Genomic DNA, 12,034 nt, shown 5'->3' on the forward strand with positions numbered 1-12,034 from the left:
ATAAAAAAAACATTTTTTAACCTATATCTGTGTTCAGACAATCATTCTGAGAGGTGGTTTGAACACTTTTAAAGACCAACTTTTTTTCTATTGTTGGTAGATGATATTTTGAGTGTTGATTCTACATGCAGTACAGGTACAGGTTGAAATGATTTTCTAAAAAAGGATCTACCTATTTAGATTCACGTTTTCAAGCTGAGATTTTACCTTTAAGCCAGGCATCAATGAACAGAATGCCAACAGCTATGTTATACTTTAGACCAAACAAAGTAACGCCACCCTAAAAACAAGAAAAGGAAGGAAATGTTAATATTAAAAACTAGATTTATAATTTACTTAATTTATACACACTATTCTACAGCTGAAGCTTACAGGCTCCATCTAATATTTGTCATTTGAAGATTCCCGATCATTGATTTTATAAATGACCTGGCTCATGAGTCTTATAAACGAATCTTCTTTGCTTCTGCCATAAACACTGCACCATTTAGTTTGAAATACTAATTTTGAATATGAAAAAAACAAACAACAAGGGGGCGTGGCCGGCCGCAGCAAGGGGAGGACGTACCTTGGCTGAGCTCCGCTGGCCTAATCCTCTATCTGCCGCCATCCGCCCTCATCAGGCCGGTTCTCGGCCGGCGGCGGACTCAGTGCTGTTAGGAGAGGGGACGGCATCATTTTGGCCGCTGTCTGCATCCACGGGGCCCGCGATCAGGTTTGCGGCCTACTCGGCACTCCGAGTCCCGGCCGCCATCTTGAGGCCTGCGGACACGCCGGAGCCTCCGCCCTGGAGTATTGGACGGCGCGAACGTGCGCGAACACTAAGGGGGTCGTTTCGCTGCCGGTCAGTGTGGACCCCTTCGGCCTGAGGCTCGGGCGCGGAGGTACCTGCCCAGCCCTGCTCAGAAGCAAGACCAGCAGACATACACCCTGAGACAGAGGTAGGCGGCCATCTTGGTACACCCTCCATAATACAGCAGGCACCCAATGCTTCCTGGGCTTAGACCTGGCCCCCCCCAGCAACCTTCTGCAACTTACAGCACCCAATACATGTCAGTGGCCCTGGAGGGCCCTGAGAGAAACTGACAAAACTGTGTGGGGATGTTTGCGCGGACGCTAGGAGGATGACAGTGTAGTCCCTTAGTGTCGCGCCGTCGGAAAATACCACTTGACATATAAGGCATACCCAGTCCTATTTCACTGCCGCTACTGCCCTGGCCGTGCGCTACTTAGCAAGAGGCGGTTATGTATAATACGCCCCGGAATCGCCCCCGTAACAGATCACAACAGAAAGCATCTCCTGCCCGGGGGAAGGTGAAAGGGAAAGGCAAGATGGCGCCCGAACCCCCAGAACCTGATGACACCACCCAACATTCGGACGATAGCCTGTCCCAATTCCCCTCGAATTTAACGAGCCCGGCGGACATCGGCTCCGACGCCCTGCTACAGAAATTCCGCACAATCGTGAGAGACGAGATCAACGCAGCTTCCCGTAAACTATCTGCAGAACTGGTGAGGGGCCTCAAGGAATTGGGACACCGCACAAATCAGCTGGAGGAGAGGATGGACCTGGCGACCACGGTGCTGGAAGGTCACGAGGAGGAGGTAGAAAAGCTGAACGCGGAACTCATTACTCTACAGGATAAGCTTGAGGACTCTGAAAACAGGGCCCGCAGGGGCAACCTCCGAATCCGCGGCCTCCCGGAGACTGTAATGGACCTACAGGGAACAGCAACTGCATTCTTTCAAGAGCTCGCACCTGATATCACGACCGAACGCCTTGAATTCGATCGCATACACAGGTCCCTCGCTCCCAAGCCCACGGAAGGTCCGCCCAGAGATGTAATCATAAAATTTCATTTTTACAGAACCAAAGAGCGACTCCTTCAAGCCGCCAGGGAATTGCCTGACTTATCTTTTCAAGGCAACCCCCTTCAACTGTTTGCGGATCTTTCCCCGGTCACTATCGCTAAGAGGCGGAATATGAAGCCCTATCTCCAAATCTTACAAACCAGGAACATTCGCTACCGGTGGGGATTCCCCTTTAAACTTTCTTTCTACCACATGGGTCATCAGTTTCACGCTTCCTCCCTGCCAGACCTGCGACGGCAATTCCAGGAACTTCAGTTTGACCTTCCTCCCTCTCAGCCTGAGGCTGCTGTGGCCCGCCCGGGTCCCTCCAGAGCCCCACTGCGATCCTCACAATCTTCTCAGAATGGATCTCAAGCCCTCCGTTCTCTCAAGGCTCAGAAATTCCAAGAGGCTTCCTCGGGCGGACATCGCTAGACGACAGTAAGAATCCCGCATTTCTGTTTTGACTTGTTTGACTGCCCCCCACCCCTTTTTTTTTTTTTCTTCTCTCTGCCCACTGCCGCCACACATCTCGCGGACCAGTAGCGAGAAAGTTTGCTGCAACTTGGGCGCCCAGACCAAAGGAAGGAAGTATCCATATATCCTTTATTGTGACTTAACTGGGAGCCACGCTGAGCCCCCCCTTTTTTTACATTTTGAATGGACTAGGGCTACCCACAACTTTGGTCTACCATAGCCCATCATTTCTAGAAGCACTGTTTTCACTCAGGGAAGGACTGTTTTCTCCCCCCCAGCCGCAACAGCCCAACCCCCCCTTTTGTCCACCGCCCTTACCCAATATTTTATTTGTCTATTTCTTTATTTAGTTTATTTATTTTGTTTTTTTTTCTGGCCCTCAAAGAAATGGGCTATAGTGACCCATGACGCACGACCTTACGAAGCAGGGCGCCCCATTGCTACTAAGGAACTATTAGTCCAGGAGGTCTAGTACCGTGACTACTATCCTGCTCTTACGCTCTTACTCCAGGGGCCTATGCATAGACTGTTTCATTCAAGAAAGGGCGTGGCCCTTGACCCGTCCCAGGGTTTTTTTTTTTTTGTTTTTTTTTTGGGGGGTTTTTTTTTTTGGGTTTCACGGGTTCATACGTTTTTATTGTCTGACTTAGACGGTACTATCTGCAGGTTGCCTGTGGAGGTTGGGGTTTTTTTTTTTTTTTTTTTTTTTTTTTCTTTTTCTCCTCCCTCTCTCTTCGGATCAGAAGACTTACCGTTTACCGGCTATTTTTTCCAGGCCTTAGCTTACAGGTTCTCTGTTCCTCATGTCAGAATTATTTTTCTTTCTGTTTATTTTTACTGATGATTAGTTTTATTGTTTATGCAGTTATGCCACTGTTGTCAGGTTCTTTGACATTTGCAATAATCGTTAATGTTAAGTCAGGTGGTTTCCGACGGACCACCGCTCCCCCATGTGTTGGTTCTTGGCTCTGGCTTCTGCTCGAGCCAACTCCCAACCGCGTAGTGGGTTTTTTGTCCCACGACCGATAGCAATCTTACTGTGTAATAATTATTGGTACCTAGCATTGCATGTCTCTACTTTCCATGCTATAATGATGCTCTCTATTCCTTCCCCACCCCCCTCTTTTCTTCTTTCCTTATTCCCTCTCTCCTTCGGCCGCGCGGGGTGTGCGCTTCGGCTCCAGGTAAGCGATTTTCTGCTACTCTATCAATGACGATTAAGTGGTTGTCCCTGAATGTTCAGGGAATGAACTCCCCCCACAAGAGGGTTAAAGTTTTTAAGTTTCTTCGCAGACAACACATTGATATTGCTTGCTTACAGGAGACACATTTTTCTGAGACCTCTCATCCTAAGTACTTTGACGCTCAATTTCCTCAGGTTTTTTTGGCTAATGCCCCAACCAAACAGCGCGGGGTTCTCGTGGCGTTCCGCAAGTCAGCTCCATTTAGATGCGCTAAACAGATAGCTGATCCTGACGGCAGGTATTTACTGCTTCAAGGCACTATCCATGACGCGGAAGTGACCATACTGACATACTATGCCCCCAATGTTAACCCGGGACCCTTTCTGACCCATGTCTGCGTGCTGCTGGCCTCCCATGGTAAGGGCACTCTTCTACTGGCAGGAGACTCCAACCTAATTCTTAACCCTAAATTGGATAAACACCCGCCGGAGAAAAATGGTCCGACGTCGAGCGCCAAATTATTCACCCGAGCCCTACAATCCCATGACCTAGTTGACTTATGGAGGGAATGCCATCCGCAGGGCAGAGACTATACCCATTTTTCCCACCCCCACCAAGTGCATTCACGGATTGACCACATGTTTATGCTTAGACGACACTTGCCACTGGTGGTAACGGCCTCAATCCTGGCCGTACCGTGGTCTGACCACGACCCTGTTTTGATTGTCTGCCACTCTATCCTAGATAGACCCCGACTTTCTCCTTGGGTCATGAACGACTCGCTCCTTACTCATGTAGACACTACAGAGGAGATTGTCAAGGCCTCTGAGGAGTACTTTCGGGAGAACCTGGGCTCAGTGACCTCACCGGTGATCCTCTGGGAGGCTTATAAAGCAGTTTTGCGCGGACGTATAATTGGCCTAGCCTCGGCCCGTAAGAAGACTAGAGAGAGTAAACAAAAGGAGCTGGAGTCCCGACTGGCAGATATATCCGAGAGGTTTAAACAGTTTCCTACCCCGGACAACCGTAAATTACTGGAACGAATCAGATCTGAGCTTGACCTGTGCCTAACTGAGGGGGCTGAGCGGGTACTCCGCTGGTCCCGTCAGCGATGGTACCAGAGAGCAAATAAACCCACGCGCATGATGGCCAACAGGCTCCGAATATTTGCCCCCAAAATAACCCCAATCACGCTGAGAGATCGCAACAATGTCCTTTCTGGGAACCCGAAGCATGTTCTAGAAGAGTTTGGGTTTCGTCTAGCGAAGTTGTATGCGGCATCAGAGGGGGCTTCCACTCAAAGCACGGCGGACTTTCTCGCGGGCCTCTCGCTCCCATCCTTGACCGGGGCCCATGTCGCCCTTATGGATAGGGACATTCAACCCTCGGAGGTTCTACAAGCTATAAAAGAACTTAAGGTGGGCAAGCGACCCGGGCCGGACGGCTATACCGCGCTATATTATAGGAAACTGGCACCAGTTGTGACGCCCCATCTGGTGGCTATGTACAACTCGGTAAAGAGAGGCTGTCCTCTCACCCCGGATCTTCTGACGGCAAACGTAGTTATGATTCCGAAACCGGACCGAGATCACTCATCTTGGGCCAATTTCAGGCCTATCTCACTTATCAATATTGATATGAAGCTCCTGACGAAAATCTTGGCGACACGCCTAAACTCGTTCCTCCCTCGTTTGATAAAAAAAGATCAGGTCGGTTTTGTGCCCCAGAGACAGGCTGGCGACGCAATCCGCCGTATAGTACAACTTCAACACCTAGCTCATGCTCGCTCCTTGGAATCTATGCTTCTTTCCCTCGACATGACTAAAGCCTTTGATACCTTGTCATGGCCCTATCTTATGTCTGTTCTGCGGCATTTTGGCTTCGGGTCCCCGTTTATGTCCTGGATGTCGGCGCTTTACGACTCCCCCAGAGCAAAAATAAAATATTACGGGTTTGAATCCCCCATTTTTGACATTCGAAGAGGGACCCGCCAGGGATGCCCGTTATCACCCCTTCTGTTTGTACTAGCGCTGGAACCCCTGGCGGAAGCGATAAGAACGCACCCTGATATAAAGGGCATTGAAATTGCCAGTTCTCCTCATAAGATCTCCTTGTTTGCCGACGACATTCTCCTCTCTGTCACTTCCCCCAGAACCACCCTGCCCAATTTACACGCCCTACTACGGACGTTTGCATCACTCTCAGGGCTTCAGATCAACCCGTCCAAATCAAAGGCATTGTCGATCAACCTGTCCCGGGAGCTACTGGGGGATCTGCAATCGGCCTTTCCCTATCAATGGGTCTCCTCTCTACCATATTTGGGAATTCGCATCACCTCCACATACCAGGCTCTATATCAGGCCAACTACCCACCCCTGTTTAAGCAGTTAACAGATATGCTGACATCGTGGTCATCTTTACCCCTCTCTTGGTTCGGGAGGATATCAGCCATCAGAATGGCGTATCTCCCGAAGCTACTGTATTACTTCAGGGTCCTCCCAATCCCGGTTCCTTCGCATATCCTTAATATTCATCAGCGCAGGGTCCTACAATTCATCTGGGGGTCGTCTCGCCCTCGTATCAACAGACAAATCATGTTTGCTAAAAGAGCGAATGGAGGCCTTGCGGTCCCAAATCTACGAGACTACTATACAGCAGCCGCCATAGCACCCCTCTCTCACCTCCACGAAACGTATCAGCTCCCATTGTGGGCGGCGATCGACCTACTCGAAGTGGACCCCATCCCCATTTCCTCCCTACCCTGGCTCCCGCCAAAACACCGCCCCACGATTACGGGGCCCTGCATGACCCACACTTTGAGGGTTTGGGACTCAGTGAAGTTTTCCGCAGGGTTGGCTTCTCCCCATCTCCCGCTGCTGCGACTCCTTCGTTGCCCTCTTTTCCCCCCGGGTCTCGATAATCCTGCGCAATTCAATTGGTGGACCCAGAATGGCTTCGTAGACGTTCACTCACTACTTGCACCCACTAGAATACTACCATTTGCAGCCTTGCGCTCGTCTCATGATGTACCCTTGCGGGAATATTTTAGATATCTTCAGATTCATCACTTCCTCCAGAGCCTTACCAAATCCCAGGATACCCCTTACAGGTTGTCTCCGTTTGAAAGCATCTGCAGATCCAGGCCCCACTCTCCTGGTCTGATATCATTAATATACTCAGCCTTGATCGCCAAGAGGAAACCCACGGTGCGATCCTATCACCTGCAGTGGGAGAGGGACCTGGGGAGGGAGTTGGATCCGGAAGATTGGCAGGCAATGACCCTGACCCTGTCAAAATGCTCATGCAACGTCACGATCCTAGAGAACGCCTACAAGGTCCTATACCGGTGGTATTACACCCCGACACGTTTAGCCCGCTTCGTTCCCTCATGCTCCTCTCTCTGTTTCAGGGGGTGTGACCAGGAGGGCACAATGGCCCATATTTGGTGGACGTGCCCGAAGGTGCGCAGACTATGGGTCAGGGTTTACGCATTGCTTCGCAGCCTACTTCGGGTGAACCTAAAAAAGGATCCATTCGAGGCTCTTCTCGGTAAAGCGATACCTGACCTACTACGCTCAGAACGACAGTTGGCGCAGCATCTCTTTACCGCAACTAAGCTGACAATAGCGCGGGCATGGAGAACCCCGGCCCTTAGCTTTGAGGCAGTCAAAAACCGTCTGAATGATGTCATGGTCAATGAAAAACTGTCCTCTGTTCTCTCTGACACTCATACCAAATTTCTTAGAGTCTGGCAACCCTGGATAGAGTACCACCATTCTCCTAGATTCGATGTTACCTTGCTGTCGCTGTAGGGGCTCAGTGGTGCGCACCCCGTGCGCGCCCGTCCTCCTCCTCTTCAATCCCCCCTCCCCTTTCTTACCTCCCTCTCTTCTCTCTGGACCACTCTATTCCCCCTGCTCTTGTCTCTTCACATTTCCCCTCTTTCCTTCCCTCCCCCCCCCCTTTTTTTTTCTTTTTCCCCCCTTTTCTCTCTTTTCCTTTCCTCTTTTTTCCATCTTTCCACTTTATCAGGTATGATTACTATAGGCTTCAGGCAAGCTCCAGGCCAGGCCTGTGCTACATCTATGTGAAACCTAGGGTTTCTCCTGATCCAGTGAATGTGTACACGGTTAGAAGAAGATCTGTTTGAATTATATTTATCTGAAACTACCTGTACCGATATCCAACTGTAAGCCTATTGTATTGTCTCATAACCTTGTTACTTTTCAATAAAATCTTTGTAAACGAAAAAAACAAACAACAAAAAATAACAAACGGACCACCCTTTTGAAGTTACCTGCCCAGCATACTCGACTAGTGAGATGGTATCCAAATGGCAAGCAGGCCATGATCCTGTGGCACCCTGCCAGCCTGCACACCCTTCATAATTTGGGGTGCTTTAAGAAAGTCCCCAATAAAAAGGATCCCACTTAAAGCAAACATACCTGATGGTCTCTTCAATGGGATGGCTGTGAAAGGGGCTAGCATGAGGAGAAATTATGTGGAATCAACCTGCCCCCATGGTGGCATGTAGGTTGCCACCAGCCTGGTGAACAGATAATGGGGGACTTTGCAATGTTTTTATTCATTTACTGCATTCACCACATAGAGATAGATGGATGGAATACAACAATTGTGATAGCATTTGTCAGCTCACTACTGGAAAGTATTAAGAGCGTGTTAATGTACTAAGATTGATATGCCGCGAGAATAAGATGAAAACTACACTAGTGGAGTAGGCATGATCAGAAGATCAAATTTAATTCATAGGAGCCTTTGGAAGACTCCTAGTTCCACCAGACATGGATAAAATATTTAAATATTTTTATGTCAGAGGCTGTCATCTTTCCCAAGCATACACTTTAATTTAGAGCTTCTCTCCTTTCTACATCCATAAAAGGTATTATGACCTGAAATAATGAAAGCAGTATAAAAAAAACTCCTTTTAACTTAGATATGTACAATGCCTTAAAAAAGTATTCATACCCCTTGAAATTTTCTGCATTTTGTCATGGTACAACCAAAATTTCTTTTATTTGGGATTTTATGTGATAGACCGACACAAAGTGACACATAATTGTGAAGTGGAAGCAAAATGATAAATCATTTTCAAAATCTTGTACAAATAAATATCTGAAAAGTGTGGTGTGCATTTGTATTCAGCCCCCTTTACTCTGATACCCCTAACTAAAATCTAGTGGAACCAATTGCCTTCAGAAGCCACCTAATTGGTAAATAGAGTCCACCTGTGTGTAATTTAACTTCTTCCTGCCAACCCACCATCAGAGGGACAGTGTGGGTCTCGTTTTGGGTATACGTCATATGACGGCGCCCAGAATGGCCGCTCTCGCGCACCCACGGGAGCATGCAGCGCGACAGCCACACCGTATTGCTAGGTCGCAGGGTAACCTCGATCTCTGTAAAGAGCCGGATCTTTAACCATATGATCATCTGTGTCCAATCACAGCAGGTCACATGTAAATGCGGAAGTGCTGGTGATCGGCTCTCATCGCCTCACATTGACAGAGTGTGTGGCGAGGAGAGCCTATCAGCAGCATCTCCTCGCAGGGAACACCCGAACATGTAATCAGGACACTGATCATCAGTGCCTTGATTGCAGTAAAGCCCCCCAGTGCCACCAATCAGTGCCCATCAATGACACCAATCAGTGTCCATTGATGACACCAATCAGTGCCCATTAGTGATGCCAATCACTGCTGCCTTTCAGTGCCCATCAGTGCTGCCCATCAATGTCCATCAGTGCTGCCTATCCGTGCCACCTATCAGCGCCCACAAGTACTGCCCATCAGTGCTCATCAGTGCCACATGCCGCATATCAGTGCCACCTATAAGTGCCTATTAGTGCGACATGTTTGTGCCTCCTCATCAGTGCTGCCTCATCAGTGCCCATAAATTCTGCCTAATCAGTGCCCATAAATGGCATCTCATCAGTGACCATCAGTGCAGCCTCATCAGTGCCCATCAGTAAAGGAGAAAAATTACTGACAGAAACTAAGAAAAACTTTTTTTCCCCCAAATGTTTGCTCTTTTTTTTTTTTGTAAAAAAATAAAAACCCGGCAGTAATTAAAAGCATAAAAAGAAAACTATTTGTGTGAAGAAAATTATAAAAATTTCATTTTGGTACAGTGTTACATAACTGAGCAATTGTCATTCAAAGTGCTGAAAGCTAAAAAATGGCCTGGACAGGAAGGGGGTGAAAGTGCCCTGTAGGCAATTGGTTAATCTCAGTATAAATATAGCTGTTCTGTGAATCCCTCAGAGGTTTGTTAGAGAATCTTAGTGAACAAACGTCATTATGAAGGCCAAGGAACGCACCAGACAGGTCAGGGATAAAGTTGTGGAGAAGTTTAAAGCAGGGTAAGGTTATAAAAAAAGATCCCAAGCTTTGAACTTCTCACAGAGCACTGTTCAATCCATCATCCAAAAATGTAAAGAGTATGGCACAACTGCAAATTTACCAAGACATGGCCCTCACCTAAACTGACAGGCCGGGCAAGGAGAGCATTAATCATAGAAGCAGCCAAGATGCCCATGGTAACTCTGGAGGACTGGCAGAGATCCACAGCTCAGGTGGGAGAATCTGTCCACGGGACAACTCTGGCCTTTATGGAAGTGTGGTAGGAAGAAATCCATTGTTGAAAGAAAGACATAAGAAGTCCCGTTTGCAATTTTGTGAGAAGGCATGTAGGGGACACAGCAAACGTGGAGAAAGGTGCTCTGGTCAGATGAGACCAAAATGTTACTTTTTGACCTAAAAGCAAAACGCTATGTGTGGCGTAAAACTAACACTGCACATCACCCTGAACACACCATCCCCACCTTGAAACATGGTGGTGGCAGAATCATGTTGTGGGGATGCTTTTCTTCAGCAGGGACAGGGAAGCTGGTCACTCACAGTTGATGGGAAGATGCATGGAGCCAGATACAGAGCAATCTTAGACAAAAGCCTGTTAGAGTCTGCCAAAGACTTGAGACTAGGGCAGAGGTTCACTTTCCAGCAGAACAGCGACCCTAAACATAAAGCCAGAGCTACAATGGAATGGTTAGGTCAAAGTATATTCATATGTTAGAATGGCCCAGTCAAAGTGCAGACCTAAATCCAATTGAGAATCTGTGGGAAGACTGGCAGAGCTTGAGCTATTTTTCAAAGAAGAATGGGCAAAAATTTCACTCTCTAAATGTGCAAAGCTGGTAGAGACATCCCCAAAAAGACTTGCAGCTGTAATTGCAGCCAAAGGTGGTTCTACAAAGTATTGACTTGGGGGGCTGAATACAAATGCGTGCCACACTTTTCACATATTTATGTGTATAAAATGTTGTAAACCATTTATCATTTTCCTTTCACTTCACAATTATGTGCCACTTTGTGTTGGTCTATCACATTAAATCCCAATAAAATAAATTCATGTTTTTGGTTGTAACATGATAAAATGTGGAAAATTTCAAGGGGTAGGAATACTTTTTCAAGGCACTGCAGATTTACCTCAGAGCAGTGATCATTTTGTTCTGCCAACTGGGAAGTAAGGATGACCTCTGGCGTGTTCGCATGCTCCATGTGCAGAGCCTGCCAGGAAGTCGGCGCAGCACTGCACTAATCACAGGCAGTGAGACATTGCCCGATGCGCGGCTGCAGAGATCGGGCAATGTCTCACTGTCTGTGATTAGCGCAGTGCTGCGCCGACTTCCTGGTGGGCTCTGCACGTGGAGCATGCGAACACACCAGAGCTCATCCCTACTGGGAAGGCACCCCCCACTGGCAGAAAACAATAGCACCGCAGGAGGCATTTCCCTATCAACACACACTGTGTTGATGGGGGAATCAAGTGATTTTCTTTCCTTCTACCTATGTGGGAAGGAAAGAAAATTGAATCATCTACACTACAGTATGTGCTGCCTTAGTGACTAATACATTGTTCCAGATTTATTCTAACTCATTTCATTATTACTTGTGATTTTTGAGTCTGACAGAAACCTGATCTGTGTTTTTTTTAATAAACAAAGTAAGAGGTTGTTCAACTTACAGCAGGCATAGTAAGTAAGTCTGATTTAGTGATCTTTACAGCTGGAACAACATGTAACTGGTTTGGTCCATCTGTGTGCTCCTGGAAAAGCTAAACAATATAAGAACATACAGGAATAAGAAATGTCAGCAACAGGATTATTTCTCAACAAGATCATATTATATGATTTAACGGCTTTCGGACCGCCCCACGGACATATATTGTGGCAGGGCAGCTGCCCTGTGCCAGATCATGTACCTAGTGTGTGATCTGACAATTCTGGGTCTGGAGCGGGTGCTGGCGGCTGGCGACAACCCGCTCCCGCTGTGATTGACCTCACAAATGCACTACTGGAAGAATGGTCAAACATTCCCATAGACACAGCCTTCTCAGAAGAGTAGAAGCTGTTATAGCTGCAAGGGGTGGGCGCAATTAATATTGAACCCTACAGACTAAGAATGGGATGCCATTAAAGTTCATGTGCGTGTAAAGGCAGGCAT

At 47.7% G+C, this 12,034-nt stretch overlaps 1 protein-coding gene across 1 annotated transcript in view; it reads right to left on the reverse strand.

Moving 5' to 3' along the window:
- The window catches only part of LOC143975011 (uncharacterized), a 76,395-nt gene that overhangs the window by 28,600 nt on the left and 35,761 nt on the right, over positions 1 to 12,034 (reverse strand). Inside the window, exons 11-12 of the mRNA XM_077476923.1 lie at positions 11,556 to 11,645; positions 208 to 280 (exon numbers count right to left, since the gene is read on the reverse strand). Coding sequence (XP_077333049.1) covers positions 208 to 280; positions 11,556 to 11,645 — 163 coding nt within the window. The remainder of the gene's footprint in view (positions 1 to 207; positions 281 to 11,555; positions 11,646 to 12,034) is intronic.

The sequence above is a fragment of the Lithobates pipiens genome, unplaced genomic scaffold (assembly GCF_037356315.1).
Source record: "Lithobates pipiens isolate NorthernLeopardFrog02 unplaced genomic scaffold, aLitPip1_a1.2 Scaffold_13, whole genome shotgun sequence".
In the NCBI taxonomy this organism is placed as follows: Eukaryota; Metazoa; Chordata; class Amphibia; order Anura; family Ranidae; genus Lithobates; species Lithobates pipiens.